Source organism: Hypomesus nipponensis, chromosome 23, assembly GCF_054491055.1.
Source record: "Hypomesus nipponensis isolate SF chromosome 23, ASM5449105v1, whole genome shotgun sequence".
In the NCBI taxonomy this organism is placed as follows: Eukaryota; Metazoa; Chordata; class Actinopteri; order Osmeriformes; family Osmeridae; genus Hypomesus; species Hypomesus nipponensis.
In genome coordinates, this window is record NC_140383.1 from 6971906 (window position 1) to 6988661 (window position 16756).

At 48.7% G+C, this 16756-nt stretch overlaps 1 protein-coding gene across 1 annotated transcript in view; it reads right to left on the reverse strand.

The window, feature by feature from the left end:
• The window catches only part of mylka (myosin, light chain kinase a), a 36372-nt gene that overhangs the window by 1172 nt on the left and 18444 nt on the right, over positions 1 to 16756 (reverse strand). Inside the window, exons 12-31 of the mRNA XM_084689225.1 lie at positions 15642 to 15779; positions 14579 to 14776; positions 14240 to 14486; positions 13669 to 13749; positions 12357 to 13246; positions 10957 to 11073; positions 10140 to 10208; positions 5674 to 5721; positions 4675 to 4802; positions 4436 to 4592; positions 2457 to 2756; positions 2181 to 2207; positions 1993 to 2083; positions 1658 to 1861; positions 1334 to 1551; positions 1095 to 1218; positions 816 to 968; positions 424 to 547; positions 240 to 330; positions 23 to 151 (exon numbers count right to left, since the gene is read on the reverse strand). Coding sequence (XP_084545351.1) covers positions 23 to 151; positions 240 to 330; positions 424 to 547; positions 816 to 968; positions 1095 to 1218; positions 1334 to 1551; positions 1658 to 1861; positions 1993 to 2083; positions 2181 to 2207; positions 2457 to 2756; positions 4436 to 4592; positions 4675 to 4802; positions 5674 to 5721; positions 10140 to 10208; positions 10957 to 11073; positions 12357 to 13246; positions 13669 to 13749; positions 14240 to 14486; positions 14579 to 14776; positions 15642 to 15779 — 3534 coding nt within the window. The remainder of the gene's footprint in view (positions 1 to 22; positions 152 to 239; positions 331 to 423; positions 548 to 815; positions 969 to 1094; positions 1219 to 1333; positions 1552 to 1657; positions 1862 to 1992; positions 2084 to 2180; positions 2208 to 2456; positions 2757 to 4435; positions 4593 to 4674; positions 4803 to 5673; positions 5722 to 10139; positions 10209 to 10956; positions 11074 to 12356; positions 13247 to 13668; positions 13750 to 14239; positions 14487 to 14578; positions 14777 to 15641; positions 15780 to 16756) is intronic.

Below are 16756 nucleotides of genomic sequence, written 5' to 3' on the forward strand. Positions count from 1 at the left end.
TGGGGTGGCGCGTCACTGTCACCTTCGATCTTGCAGTCAAATCTAGCGGCGCTGCCTTCTACCACCTCCACGTCTTTGATGACGGAGGTGAAGGTGGGCTTCATCTGGGTCTTCTCCTCGTACTCGAGACACTCCAGGAACTGGTTGTCGTCTGCACGACAACATGATCGTACGAGGGGTGAAAATCATCACTTTCATAACATAACATTTGTACAGAAGAGAGAACCACAGTATTTTACCTTCAGTGGGCGAGCCCTTCTTGGCACTAACCCCAGCCAGCATCGCCATGGACGACAGTCTTCCGATGGCTCTCACGGCATGGCCCGTTTTCTGAAATAAAATCCAAGGTAAAGAACGACATAGGAGAGGCATACAGACAGTGGACAATGACAGTCTGAGCTCTACTCTCCCCTTTGGCTTTACCTGCCATTTTCTTCTGAGGATGTACTTCTTCATCCTTTCCTTGGACAGTTTCTTGGTCTGCATGCTGTTGGTGTCCTGTTTCAACCAGGGGTGCTCAAAGCACTGTGCACAGGTGAGACGGGCCCTGGAAACCAGAGAGACACACATCAACACACAGACAGACAGGTAAACCAACACACAGACAGACAGACAGACACATCAACACACAGACAGAAAGACAGACAGACAGGCAGGCACATTAACACACTGACAGACAGACAGGCACATCAACACAGACAGACAGGCACATCAACACACACACACACACACACACACACACACACACACACACACACACACACACACACAGACAGACAGACACATCAACACACGTGCACTGCTGCTACGCTCACTTCATGCTCTTCTTGAGCAGGTTGGTGATGAAGTCTTTGGCGTTGTCCGAGATCTCGTCGAAGGCCTCATCCTCAAAGTCCCAGGTTGCCGAGGTAACATTGGACAGGGTCTCGTTGTCGTTGTCTCCCATGAAGGGAGAGAGGCCACTCACCCTGTGAGGGGGGAGGGCGAGCAGTGGAGGAAGGAGGGAACACACACACATAAGTGTGACTCCCGCATTTACACAGTGACATGTCTCAGTACGGTGCTGGAGCATGTGTGGTTGGAGCTACACTCACAAGATGTAGCAGATGACTCCTATACTCCACATGTCCGTAGGATAGCTGATGGCCTCATAGTTGATCACTTCTGGGGCCACAAACTCCGGGGTTCCGAACAGCACTTTGAGCGTTCCGGCGTTTTCTGGGAGCGTTCAGGGTAGATTGGTACGGTAACCAACCAGTAAAGGTTAGCATGACAACAAACAGCATACGGACATGGTGAAGGGGAGTGTGTGTCTGGACAGGGCCTGTGTTACCTAGTCTGCGTGCCAGGCCAAAGTCAATGAGTTTGATCTTGCCGCCGGTCTTGTTTAAACACATGATATTCTCAGGCTTGAGGTCCAGGTGGACGATGCCCTGTTGGTGGATAAACTGGACCCCGTCTACGATCTGCAGCATGTACTTGATCACCTCCTTTTCAGTCAGCTCAAAGTCCTCGTCGATGATCCTCTCAAACAGTTCACCACCGGAGATCCTGAGAATCAGCACACACACACACATTCGTCATTGAGTTAACATTACTTTCACTGAACTACATGGGAGAAACAGACCTAACTGTTAAAACTTAAATATATACTCACATCTCTAAAACCATAACAATGTCCGACTTGCCCTCGAATGCATCTATGCACTGGACAAGCTTAGGGTGATGAAGGCTGTTCATGATTCCAATCTCGTGTCTGACATTATCCTTCTCTTTTGCAGAATAAGCTTTGATGAACTTCCCAGCCCAGGCTTTTTTGGTTGCTTTTTCCACAAGTTTAAACACTTGTCCAAATTTCCCCCTGAAAACACAGAACGTTTTGCACTTTTGAGCCAATGACAGTGTCAGTGACAGTAGGACAGTGTTAATTGAACACACAGAGATGTTTGCACACCCTTCGATTTGAGATCTAGATTGATGTTGAGTACTCACGTTCCCAGTCTCTCTTCAACATCGTAAAGGTCCTTGACTTTCAGATCTACTCTGACTGTTACATCTCTGTAGTCCGGCTCTTTCTCCAAGTCTGGAGGAGAGGAGCATTTCTCATCAGTAAACAGTGAGAGTTATTAATAGTAATAGTTATCTGATTATTGTGAACCTGACTAAAAGTATCAACATACCGTCATCTGAAGCCTCTGCCTCCTCTTCTGTGAAAATAAAGACATCATCATTTATAACAATCCGGGATTAAACTAAATCTCTACTAAATGTTGGCATAGTTAAACTGTTGGGTCTTTAACAACTAAAATAACCTCAATCCTCAAGTCATTCTAGGGGCACATAAACATTATAATCAACTGACGACAAATCCAACCACAACATCCCTGTCGCGCAACCTCGCCTGCTCTACAGAGAAACACAGGTAAGTCCAGACCCCTCCAGCAGGGGGCGCTCACCGTCCTCGGCTCCCACGGTGACAGGTTCAGACTCGGCGCTGGGCTCTCCGATGCCGTAGACGTTGACGGCCCTGACCCGGAACTTGTACTCCCTGTCGGGCAGCAGGTCCTGTACGTTGTAGGAGGTGCTGTTGCAGGAAACCAGGTCCTTCCACTCCTTGTCCACAGAGTTCCAGATCTCCAGGTTGTAGGACTGGACGGCGCTGCCCCCGTCGTACGTGGGGCCGTACCACGACAGGGTCAGGGTGGAGCGTCGGATGTCTGAGGCCGCGGGCACACGTGCAGGAGGGTCCGGCTTGTCTGATAAACACAAACACAGATTGATGTATGTATAAACATTAGGTTCAACGAGATACTTTCAACTGACACAGACATACAGATATACTGTATGTATATATATAGAATATATACAAACATGCAACACGCATAGGTCAACACTGATATCTGAACACAGGGGTCAGAATGTAGTTCTAACCAATAGGCTCCACAGTAGTTATTTCAACACGCCCTGAATCCACTACAAGACTGGACCCTGTGAACAGCTGTGCGTGTGCTCATGGTTCGGAATGGCCTTCCCTCTCATTGGCTGGGACTAAGATTAGCCACCTGAGATGAGTGGGATTCAAACCCATAACATTTTCCAGAAAGGACACACAAGCCCACCATTCACAAATGTCAGCGCGGTGAGTTCCTACTACAGCATGTGTGAGTGGCTCAGCAGTGGGTGGGATCAAGGGAGGTTTCACCCACACTGCACTGCACTGACTGACCTGGCTGGCCCGGCCTCTCTGACTCACGGTAGACTGAAAGTCACTGAAGTCCAAATGAGCTTCTCATAAAACAGGCTGTTCCATTAGGGCCACAATAAATGTCACTAAAAGCACCAGGGCCCCAGTTCAGGCAGCCTTACCCAGTCCGCACACTCCTGGAGGGAGTGATTGAGTGACTGATTGAGTGGCTCATCCCTGAGTGCTTCGAGAGAGACTTCAGGGAGGGAGTGTGCATCTACTGTTGTATTTCTTTCCCGTGGCGTTAAGACGGTCTGTGGCAGGCCTTGGGAGGGAGTGAAGGTACAGTTGATTCCACTCGCCTTGCCTGGGGCCAAGCTAGCCACGCTGTAACTCACAGATCTATAACCCAGAGGGGCTCAGCTAATCCGTGCCGGCCTCTCGTAAAACGCCACAGAAGCCGAGCCGCCCAGCTCAGCACAAGCCCCACCAGCTGGTTGAAAACCAGGGGGGTGGGATGTCTGCATGTGGGTGTGTGTGTGTGTGTGTGGGTGCGTGTGTGTGTGTGTGTGTGTGTGTGGGGGGGGGGGGGGGGGTGGAGGCTGTTCACACTCAACTGAAACAAGTGGGACATGTGAAGTCTAGCAATGCCATGTCAAAGCCATAGCCTGCCTTGCTCTAGTCAAAAGGTCAGAAGACTAACAAGTAGGTAATGCATTGGAACAAGCATCCCAGCAGAGTGTGACGTTTCACCAGGTCTCCAAGCAGCCCCTAGTCACCTCTGGGCATGCTGTTAACAGTCTCTGGGCATGTAAACACTGGCTTTATAAACTCTGCCGTTTATGTGGAGCGGCAGCTCTATAACTCTCCTGCAGCTGTGTGTGCGTGTGTGTGTGTGTGTGTGTGTATGTGTGTGTGTGTATGTTTCCCTGAGTCAGGCTGGAACCTCTCCACTCTGACAGGCCAGGCACCGGACCTTGTATTAAAGCAGCCGGTGGGGAAAGAAGCACAGCCTTAAAAGGCCATGCGAGACCCCTCTCCACAGGCCTGTTAGTATTTGGCTCTCCAGCTGGAGCTGGGGCAGGGATTTGGGCTGGAGCTGGATCCGGGGCTGTGGTTGTGGTTGATAATGGGCTGGAGAGCTGGGGCAGGGATTGGGGCTGAATTGGGGCTGGGACTGTCCCCCCCAAAGGCTAGTGCTCATCTCTCGTCCACTCTTGTCCCCGTCTCCTCTGGGGATGTGAGACGTACCGACGATGGTGAGGTTGAGCGCGGCCTGCCTGAGTCCGTAGCTGTTCCGCAGCTCGATAGTGTAGCAGCCACAGTGCTCCTGCTGGCTGTCCGCGATGGTCAGCTTACTGCTGGACTCAGTCGTTTCAACGGTGATGTCGCCTGTCCCCTCCTGGATCTGAGGAGCACACGGGTCGAGGTGAGCGAGACGGAGACGTGGTGGTGTGAGTGCGATGTGATGGATGGATGGGCTATCTTACTGGTTTCCTGAACTTGAGCCAGGTACAGTTGATGGGTGGGGCTCCTCCAAACTTGCAGAGTAGATCCACCTTCTCCCCAGCCAGGATCTTCATATCATCAGGGAACTGGATAATCTGAGGGGGCAAGCCTGGAGCAACAACAAAGGATGTAACATCACAAAAAAAAAAAAATTTCGGACAGAACTATGTTCTAGGAAGTTTTCTTTATCTGTGAAAAAGATTATAAAGTACACAACTTTCAATCCACTTTTAATCTACAAACTGTTTATCTTATGTCAAACCGAGCTATTAGCCATTTAAGGGGAAAAAATGTAACTAACGTCCCCAACACCTCAGGTCAACATTACCAGTCTCCACATTAAGTCACATGGAACATCCCTATCCCTACCACCCTAACCGCTATTTAATCCATGCCCTGCACCATTAATCTGTGGCTGAGATGGTTTGGCAAGGCCCCGGAATTTCCACACACACACAAATATGCACTCACACACACACACACACGCACTCTCTCACCAACTCTCTTTATTTCATCGCTTGCTAACACCGTAAAGCTCCACACAGTGGGACAGGGCACAAGTGAAACAGCTGCAGCGCTGTCTGGCACTGACAGGGCTCCACTGCTTAGAAGTCAAAAGTGAGCTTGGTCTCACACCCAGAGCAGGGACTGTCTAAACCCCAGACACACTCTACAATGACTGTCACAGTAAAAACCCACCCCTGCCAGGGCAAGTCTACACACCAGAAACCTTATGGCTGTCACAGCAAATCCACACTGTCATTAGACCAGTCTCTTACATCCTCTTCACACCTGCACCGTTAATATGGGGGTGTTCTAAACTTAGCAGCTAACACAATATTCTGCCTTTTCTGCGAATAAAATCTGCAACAACAAAAAAGGTTCCCTTCCTGTATTATAACCCCAGTTTTTCATAACTGTCGAACCAAAAGAAATGAACATACATTTGAATGGAGAAGTCAAACAGCTGTTTGACTTACCTTGTTTAGGAGGTGTCTTTGTGTTAGGTTTCTTTATTCTGGCCTCACCTGTAAGACACCGCAGCAAGAAACACAACACATTACATATGAGCAGAGCTTATGAGGAAAACATACAGGGATCATTAAACATTCAAACAACCAGGCACCAACTATACTGTACGGGACACTTTCAAATTAGACTGATCAAAGGTTGGTGGCTTTACAGGGGCAGACCATGTACCTGACCTGGCCACCACCAGACCAATGTAGACTACAGGGGGAAACAGGGCTGGGGCCAAGAAAACCATTATTTTAGAAAAGGACAATGTTTGCAAAACACAGTCAGTCCAAATCATATAGAATACCTTGTATACATTGAGTCCACCATATTTTCTTTCAAACAAATGAACAATTTTTCCAGTGACTGTATAGTATATGGTAAAAAACATATAAACTAGCATGTGTGTGTGTGCGCTTGTGTGCGTGTGATAAGTGAACTTGTGGGAGGAGGGATTCTCTTCTAAATGTCCTGGGAGAGTATGTTGCCTCAGTGCTGATGTCCTTTGGTATTTGCCTTTTTTGGTAATACTAAAAATAGTCCCAGAAGTATCCAGGAAATGGCTCTTGGCACTATTTATTTTACATTTGATTGCTGTCAAGAAACAATGTAGCCAGTAAAACCAAGTAATGCAGGGAGAGGGGATACAACAACCCTCACAATTACATGTTTTAATCTTGGTCATTCATTTTTCCTCACTCTCTCTCTTTTTCTCTCTCCCTCACTCTTCCTGGAAGAGCTTCCTCCTCCTCCTCTTGTTCTCTAACTGGAAAGAAAAACATATTTTTCCAACACAAAACTATTTTGGATAACCATAGAAGTGTCCAGTGTCCTGAAATAAAATACAAAAACTTAATGGAAAAAGTTTGATTGCTCTACAGGCTCACTGACAAAACAATCCTGTAAATTTGTCTGAGTATAGAAGAACTAGAAGAGAAAACAGACTAGAAGTCCCGCCAGCACCAACTGTCTGTTTGACGGTTTTACTAGGGGGAAATGGCTTATCCTCTAATACCAAGTTTCCAAAACATCTTCTTTCCATTTGAATTAAAACAACAATTTCCACAGGGCTTTTTACGTACTTGCAAAATGAAATCTGTACAATTAGTCTGTAAATGACCTAGCCTGTAGTTTAACGACAAGTCAAGAAACCAAATGACAGATTCAACCCCACAACTTGTCTCTGGGGTCTGAAGACACACTAAGTTGGCTTTGTGTCAAAGACAGGATTCTGCCCTATTAAGGCAGAAACACAAGATAACCATCTATATGTATGTTAAGGTCATTGAATAAACATGACTTTAAACCATCAAACTGGCAGGTCATGTTCTAGTTCATACCAAACAACCTCTGTGGCTGTGATGGTGCAAGCCTGTCCTTCACTGCTTGTTGCATCCTGTCACTATTCCTCACTTCTGCGGCTACCAAACACGTGTTATCAAGCGGCCCCTCGGTGTGCCGTTCACAAACAAAAACAGACCGTCACGTGACAGGAAATACGACTGAGAACATTCACGCCCTCCAAACCACAGACAGCCAATCAGAGAGCAGCAGCGACACAGACCTGCTGTTGAGCTAGCTAGAAAAAAGAGCCAACTGAACAGTTTACTGCAACCCCATCAACTAATTAAAGCCAGCGTCTCTGGTCATACCCCATTCTCCAACCACCAGAGGATTGAACCCAGTCACTGCTCTGGCATGGTCTCCTCCTCTTCTGAAAAGAACTCGAAACCTTCCCTCAGACATGATGTGTACACGTGCTGTTGACAGAATTCAAATGTATGCCAACCGTTTATCTCAAACTCAACAAGCATCTGGATGTGTCAGGCCATGTTGAACTTGTTTGAATGTGTTAGGGAATGACCGTCTGAGCTCGTCAGCCCAGATTTGTTACGCTGACACTATGTGGAGACAGACTACTGTCATTCAAAAGTATGGGACCAGATCTGCCATGTCGACACCAAGGTGAATGAAACAGTGCTGACACCAGACACCGATCAGTCCTCATTACATCTCACTTGGACAGCTGCTGAGCCTTGATAAACCCTGATGAGAGGAGAGGATGCAGAGGTAAAGATGAGAGCACTGTGACATATGAGGCATCCGACATACACATTGCTCACACACACACACACACACACACACACACACACACACACACGCACACGCACACGCACACGCACACACACACACACACACACACACACACACACACACACACTGTGTGATGAAAGTGTATAGCATTCATTCCCTTTTCGGTGCACTTGATCTAGCTTGTCTGGCATGCTGTCCGGGAACAGTGGGCAGGGTTCAAACTATTCCATTAGTTCCATTAAACAAGGCATGCAAAATCAAGCACACCTCATGTAATTGAGAGAGGAAAAAAAACAAAACTGAATCGGGGCCAGAAGTAGTTGGAGTAGCGTGTGTGTTTCTGATGGGAGGGATATTAGGTGGAGGGTTGTTTTGGACATAGTGCCCTCGAGAGCAAGTTAAATAAATGTGCAGGGGTTAGAGTTTTCCAGTTAAGGATGAAAATGCTGCTTGTTTTCATAGAGCTACTCCATTGATGCATTTCCCATGTCTCTCCACACATTCACAGACTTTACGGAGATACAGCACGATAGTCATACACACACACACACACACACACACACACACACACACACACACACACACACACACACACACACACACACACACACAATCAATGACACACACCACACACGCGCTGTAGCGTGATAGATCAATCTAATGTATGACAGCATCCAAAGGTTACTTGCGTAACTCAAGGACCTAAATCAGGATGAAAGGCACATACGTGTAAACAGCAGGAACTATGTAAAGGATCACTGCATTTTCTAACATGGTCCAGGACCCTTCTAGCTCTTCTCTACACTGCTGGAGGGAGACCAAGCCTCTGACACTGAACCACCACTGATATGTCCAGGGACAACATCATGGAAACAAAACATCCTGAAGTAGAAAACCATCAGTTGAACACTATCATGTTTAGCTGCAGCCAGATGATCAGACACAACCGTACCTAGGATCGAACTTATGACAGACAAAAACCATGGCTAATCGCTCTCTTATGTCAGGTCCTAGGCATCCTACTTTTTATTAAAAGGCTCTTTTCTTCCTCTTTCTTACTTATTCTCTCTCTTCCTTGCCCTCTCGTTCCCTCTCTCCGCCCCCTTTCTCTTTCTTTCTCCCTCTCTGTCTCTTTCTACCAGATCAGTTCTAGGCCTTGTTTGGATCAGGAACATTCCAGTGGGACAAAAGCGTATCCCGAAGCTGGCCGATTTCGGCAGAACCTGGGAGTATTGGAAAAAGAGGCCAGCGAGTGCGTGGTGAGGCTGAACGAGAGGGCTGGGGAGCAGGCAGACAAAAGCCTTACATGGAAGTTTGGAAGAGGAGGGTGAGCGAGCAGGGCAGCTACACAGAAACCCTCTCTCTCTCGTTTCTTCCTTCCGTACCGCTCTCTCCCCCTTCATCTTTCTCTCTTTATCCCCCCTCTCTTCCCCCTTCTCTCTTTTTAACCCCCCCCCCCCGCCCCCCGCCCCGGCTCTCTCTCCTTTTCCCCCAGTCACTCTCTGTATGTTGAGTTCCAGAGTCTCGGTCTGCATGACAAACACTGCTGCATTAGGTCTGTCAAACCTCAGGGGAGGGAGTATCACTGTGACCTTTGACCCGTTAGACCCTGAAGCAAGAGGGTAACCTTACAGATTCCAGGCTTGTGTGTGTGTGTAAAAGAGAGAGAGAGAGCAGCGGTTTTTACACCCAATCCCATAGAAAAATATGCAGGTTGGCCGAACAAGATACAGCCCAGCTCCTCAATTCTTCCCTTACCACTCACAAACCTCTCTCTAAGATTTAGATCATAAAGATAAGGCATAGCAGGCTGTCCCCCTTGTTTGAGTGTAAATCTAGTGTATGGAGAACATCACTTCAGGTTACGGAAAAGTACCTATGAAGATACATTCCTGCAGATCATAATCTGTGTGTGCATGTTTTCTACGTCTGTACGTTTCGCCTCCTACAGCCAACTGCAAATGGAGAAAAGATTGCAGCCAAAGTAAGTGGGTTCAGGGTCAGGATAATATTTTCTCTCTGTTCACATGCTATAAAGGGACCTGGCCGAGGCTGGAGGTTGAGGCTGGGAGCTGTAGCTGGAGGTTGAGGCTGGGAACTTGGGCCAGGGGCTAAGGCTGAAGTTATGAACTGGGGTGGAGGCCAGGTCTGGGTCTGAAGGCTGAAGCTGGGCCTTAAGGCTAGGGTTGGGGCTGGAAGTGGGTGTGAGTTATCAGGCTAAGGCTGGGGCTGAGACAGAGGCTGGAGTGAGGACAGGCTGCCGCAGTGGGAAACACACACAGTCCCACGCCTCTCCTTTTTGGGAAATAAGGAAGCGCATGTTTTGGAAACTCACTCTCTGAGGTAGGGGTGGTCGTCTTCTTGCTTTTCTTGTCAGCTGCGGTCGAGTTTGTATCTGTAGGATCTGCAATAAAAAGACCATAGATTTACAGTTAGTCATTTAGCAGACGCTCTTACCCAGAGGAACCTACAGCAAGCACAGGGACATTCCCCCGAGGCAAGTAGGGTGAAGTGCCTTGCCCAAGGACACAACGTCATTTGCTCGGCCAGGAATCGACAACCTTCGGATTAATAGCCCAATTCCCTAACCGCTCGGCAATCTGACTCCCTGATAGATATGGGACAGTTGTTAATAACAGCCCACATCTTTTCTCACAAACACTAAGCAAATCACATGACACGTGCTTCGTAGGGCAACCGTAACAACAATGATCTGTCATAAGAAGAACAAATCACAATTTTAAAAAGGCAACTTTAAATCAAGTGTTTACATGGTAATATTAAACATTTTGATTTCCGATGCATTGCGAGCGCACCTATGTCTACGTATGAGTGCGTCTGTGTGTGTGTGTGAGTGTGCGTGCAGGGGGAGGACGTGCTAGCCGGGGGGAGTCTCGGCCATGGATCCCAGCTCTAGGCTAATGGGTGTTCTGTAATTACAGGAAGTTCCAGAGCACAGGCAGACTGAAGCTCCTGGGAGCAGGGCATGGTGGGAAAGGAGGGGGGCCGAGGCTGCAGAGCCACAGACTGTTGCGACAGCCAGAGAAGATTTGTGTTTGTATGCAAGACGTTTCGGACAAATATTATGATGTATCGTGTTAACGTTAGCGTGAGAGCACCTAGAACCATCTTTCTGTCCAGGTTCCACTCACCGTCCACCAGCACCATGCAGGAACACTCGGTTTTCCCGCCAGAGTTTTCAGCCAAGCACTTATACTGGCCCTCGTCTTCAGGCAGGGCCTTGGCAATGGTCAGGGAGCACTGTCCGCCTGCAGGGGCAGCCAGGACAGAAACAGTCAGCACAGACACATGGTCAACACAGAGACGTCCAACATTACCACAGAAACAGTCAGACCAGACACATGGTCAACACAGAGACGTCCAACATTACCACAGAAACAGTCAGACCAGGGCAGATACGGGTCTCTATGTCAGCCCTGTCAACATAGTTGTGGTCAGCACAGGGGTAGTCAACAAAGTGATGTAGTCATGAAATTGTTTAGCAGACACAAGAAAAGTCAGAGACCAGGTCATAACAGAAGGAGACAGACATGACTGAGACACAGGTACAGTCAAGACAGGGACAGATAGTCAGAGTGAGAACAGCTTGAATTTCAGCCATGTTATGTAATTGTACGCAGTACAATTGTGAATTCTGATATCAGATAGCCTGAACAACAGTAAAATCACCATGAAGACACAGTGAGCCAGGGAGCCATGGTCATGTCTCAGCCTCCAGTGACTCCTGCAGCCTGAGCTTCAAGCTTTTGGGATCAACTGTACCTACGCATGCTATGATAACCAAAAGCTGCTTCTCCCAGAGCCCCGTGAACCCTTCACCCAGACAGACTAGACATGAGAGACGTTATACTGCCCATGGTATTGACATGGTAGTCATCCATTGGAATAAGGTAGAGGGCTGGGTGACATCCAGGACACATAAACACACATACATACACACGGCATACCGAGACAAGCAGTGAGGGTGGCATTGGAAGAACTCCCTACAGCTCGTCAACACATTGTGCCGCCTGAAATAACAGCGTGAGGATTATGGAGGCCTGGAGGAGGATGAGAGGCCGGGACCCCCAGGAGTCTAGGAGCAGGGAATCCTTGTGCTATTCTGACCCTGGCTATTAATACCTCTGTAAACACGACAGGGGAACTGTTTCTACAGGGAAACAATTACACGGACGGAACACAATATTAATCAGAAGCCCTGAGCAACGCTAATACTGATTCCCCCTATGTAAAGTGATAGGTTAGCAGAATGAAATGCCTCTTTGGTGAGGGAGCAAACTCGGCCCCACATCTTTGTGCGTGTAATAGAACCTTCTCCGTGTTCTAATATTAGAATCCCACGCCACCCCTGAACAAATGGCCAACCAATCCGTTACTCAAAAGAAAATCCTCAGTGTTGTGCCTTTCTGTGCGACCGTGCTGCACCTCCTGCTGTGTTAAACGAACTGGGAGCTTATCTGCTCAGTCTCAGACAAACACAGCGACGTTTTCGAACGAGAGCGCGGATCGAGGCACGCGGACATATATTTACCGTCGTTGGCGAGGATGATGAACTTGGAAGGCTTGATGACCTTGCCGTCGAGAGTCCAGGTAACCGAGGCCGGGGGGTCAGAGGTCACCTGGCACTGCAGCCGGAGGCGCTCTCCGTCCAGCACCGTCACGTCGCTCAGCTTCTGTGGGAACACCGGCTCCTTTCCAGTGCCGTTGCTCTTCTTCTCTATAATCCCTCCGTCCACACAGTTGACCGCATTCTTCTCCTTCTCCTTCTCGCTGGCAGCAGGGACGTCTTTCGCCACCGGAGGACCTTCTCCGTTCTTCTCCGGGCTGCTCTGTTTCTTCTTGTTCGCCAGCACTGAGCGGAAGTCGGCATTCTTGGGGCTGTCTCCCTCGGGCGCAGGGACAGCGCCTGCTTTAGGCCCTGCTACGGCCCCTGGGGCCTTCTTCCCCAGAACGGCCCTGAAGTCGACCTGTTGAGGGGTGTTGACCTTCCTCTCGTCTTCCGACAGCGTCTTGGGCTTGACCCCGGCGCGGTTGAGGTTAGCCCTGAAGTCCATTTGCTCAGCCGTGTTCTCCTTCAGGTCCTCCTCAGACACACTCTTGGTGGTGACCCTCCTGCCCAGCAGGTTGCGGAAGTCGCGTTGCTCGGCCTCCCGCTGGCGGACCTGCTCTTCCCGGTGCTCCTTGGTCTCCACGCGCCTCTTGAGCAGTCCCCGGGCTGGGCTAGGTTCCTCCTCGCTGGGGCTGGGATCCGGGATGGGCTCCCCTGGCTCCTGGTTGTCCTGGGGCTGGCTGGCGGAGGTCCTGCTGCTGTTGCTGCCGAGGCTGCCTCTGCTGCTGGTCGTCTCTGCTCCTCCTCCTCTGCCTCCTCCTCTCAGCACTGTCCCTGCTGCTCCTCCTCCTCCCTCGCGCTCACAGGGCTGGCTGCTTCAACACAGGGGCGGAAGGGGAAAAAACACAGGGGTCGCTTGAAAGCCCCGGCTCACTGGCTGACTAGCTCAGCCCACCTCTGGGTAATTGAGAGAAAGGAGGGGAGGAAGAGGGAGAGGGGAGCACCACAACTCAACATGATGTTACATCAGAGATGACTATAGTAGCCTTATAAGGGAGCACACCCTGGACAGGGCCCCCCAGTCCTCCAAGAACAGACCCCTCACCCCCCTCACCCCCCCCCCCCCCTCCATCCCCTGACTCTGAACAATGGCACAGCTGGAGGAGGAAGTACTGTAAACAATTTATTTGGTTATATTGAGGGATTAAGCAGATTTTGAGCAGGAGGATAGGGAGGGAGGGAGAGTCAGAAATAGTCCCTGGTCCGGTGGGGCTAGCTGGGCTGAGACACATACGTTCTGTCTTCTCTGCTAGACACCCCTGGAACCTCGCTGACCACCAGACTGGCTACACAGCTGCAGTCGCCCACTTTGTTCCTGGAGAAAAGAGACAATCAAAAGGAAAACAACGTTGGGGGGAGTTCTAGCTGCTGATTCGTTGACTAAATCCCTCTGAATAGATATCATGTTAAAGGGATTTGGGTTGCTCAGGGCTGCATGCCCCACATGACTTACAACTCCACTGGTATTACCACCCACATGCCATGCTGCCAAACACAGCACACCAAAACAAACACAAAACAACACTAATGAAACTAGATTTTGGCTTTAGAAACACAATAGCAGATGCAGAGCCGAATATAATAAAGAAAAGGCATGACTATAATAAGAAAACAAAGAAATGTTGTAACTATTAATGGTGTGGTTGAAAGAGTCATGATGGGATTTTGCTGACTCGTACTGTAACAGAAGGTGTACTAGGAATTTCTGGGGAGTCATGCTGTCGTGTTCAATTTAGTCAGAAAAAAATCTATGAGCAAATCGACCAAACAAACAATCCATGCTCCATGGGACTTCTCCTAACTACCTGAGGCTGATCAGGTAGTCTCCAGCATGCTGGGCCCTGACTCTTCTGATGAGCAGAGACACTACGTCCTCCTTCTGCAGCACCTCATAGTCCGGCCCAGAGGACAGCACTTGCCCACTTCGCCTCCACTGGAACTCTGGGAAAGGGTCTCCAGCAATGGCGCAGGACAGCAGAATGTTCTGGCCCACACAAGCGCTGGTGGACTTGGGCTTGGTGATGAACCAGGGCTGGACTCCATCCTGGGGTTCTGGCATACACAAACATAAAAATGCACACACAGTAGTTACAAAAGGTCACAGTTTGACAGTTTTGAATCCCTCGCTGCCGTTCTTCCAGTACCTTGCACAGTGAGCGTGGCTTCAGTACGGATCTCTCCATACTGGTTCCACACCTCACAAGTGTATTTCCCGTTGTCTTCTGGGAAGACTTCCTGGATAAACAGACTGTACTGGTTTCCGTTCCTGTCGAAGTGGAAGTCCTCAGACTCTTGTATCTCCTTCCCATTGTGGAGCCACAACACCTCAGGAGCAGGGTTGCCTGGTAGTTAAAACAAGCACACACCAAACAACATGTACACAATAGATATTTTACAAACAAATAGTGCAGGATCTCTACAGAGAGAAGGAAAGACATGCCTTGAGACAAACCTTGAAGCAATACCTGTCACGGTACTGCGCTACTTAGCTCATTGTGTCCTAAAAACAAATATATTAGCATTTGGTTACATTTCATTTTACTCTACGGAGGCCCACTCTGCTCATCTCATAAACAAGATGATAGTGAGGCTCCTCCAACCACCCCTGGCCGTCAGGTCACATGGGGGCCAGAGAGAGAGAGGAAATGCAGATGTAGAGAAACAACCAAACCAAACATCTTATCTCAAGAGGCCTCAGAGGAAATACCACAGTAATAAAGAAAACACAGCGGCGCAAACACAACAGAAATGCAACCAAAACACAACCGAAGCTAAACCTCAACAGAAAATGCATTGTGTTTTGCTACTTAAAAACACAATGTAAACACAATTAAGCCTTAACCAAAACCCAACCAAAGCCCAGTGTTTCTCCCATGAAGTACAGTAGGTTAGGATCAGCCGGAAGGACTGTGATACTAGAAAGTCCAGGCCATGTTTTCCTATCCCCTGTATTTGCTTACTCAATTCATTTTATGGTTTCCACTTGTTGAGCTACAGACCAAGGTATTGAGAAACAAACATGCATTGCTCCATCACAACACTTCAGCTCCCACTTAAAACCAGTCATTTTCACGATGGGTGGGTTGTTATTCAACTCAAACAGATAATTGGCCATACTGTACAGCATAGGCATCCACATTTCCAAGGTGTGTAAGGATGCACACCAGGCAGAGAGAAGAAGGGAAAAAGGAGGACATTGCACTGTACCTGTCACCTCCACTGTCATGGTGACCTGGCTTCCATCCATGACCTTTAAGTCCTTCAGAGCGTGGAGGAACACTGGAGCGGAGGGCTTCTTGGCGTCATGAGGTCCTCCAGCCTCGCTCCTCCGGGACAGCTTCCTGGCTGAACGGGAGACAAACAACACGACTCTGGGATGGAAAGTAAAACAACTCTTTTTGTGCTATCATTCGACTGATTTGAGTTAAACCCCACCACTGTCATTTTTGATAACGTTTTATTAGATAAGGGCCCAATGAAAAACACATTTTTCCCCCAAAACTTTTCTCGCTTAGCTGTCACTGTGCAGCGATCCTTCGGGGGTGTTGGAGTGAATCTGAACTTCTTTGGGGGCAATGGATCCCATCATTAATAGCATGGGCTTCTAACACCAAACAGAGAGTGTATCTGACCATTCCAAACGCCCACTGTGTGATGTTCTTGGCAGCTTGTGAGGTACATGTCCTGAGTATGTAAACACTGAGTTAATCTCATTAACTCAGGCCTGGGGGAACTCTGGGGGATCGGAGAGCTGTGTGTGCCAAGGTCTTCCAGAGTCAGGAGATCCAACTACTTGACTACCAATTCCACGATGACCAGAAGGGAAAAAGTTGAAACTGATGACATGCAAGTGCCACCAGCATGATGTTCCTAAATATTTGAAAATGTTCAAATGCACAGACAACAGGTCCTGAGTAGGGAGGGAACCGAGTAAAAACAGGCCAACGACAACAGATTTTCAAGACGGATACTTTCTTCATAGCGGAAAGCTCACCCGAAGAGAAGATGAGAGGGAAAAGAGAGAGAGAGCTAATGACCGTTTCGGTCTCCTCTCCTTGTCTCATGCACACCATGTATGGTGCTTGGTTTTACGTAGTTAACCCTCCTTCACAAACTCCCCAACCTCCCTCTCTCACCCCTCTCCCTCCCCACCAGTCCATAAATCTGGGGAGTGGAACCCTGCGGACGTCGGGACCCAACAGAAGTGGAGGAGGAGAGAGGGCTACAGATTTGTCATAAACACACACCCTTAGTCTGTATACATATCCAGCATGCCAGAGGGAGATCCACGATATCTTCAGCATGTTTCCATCAGCACCCTC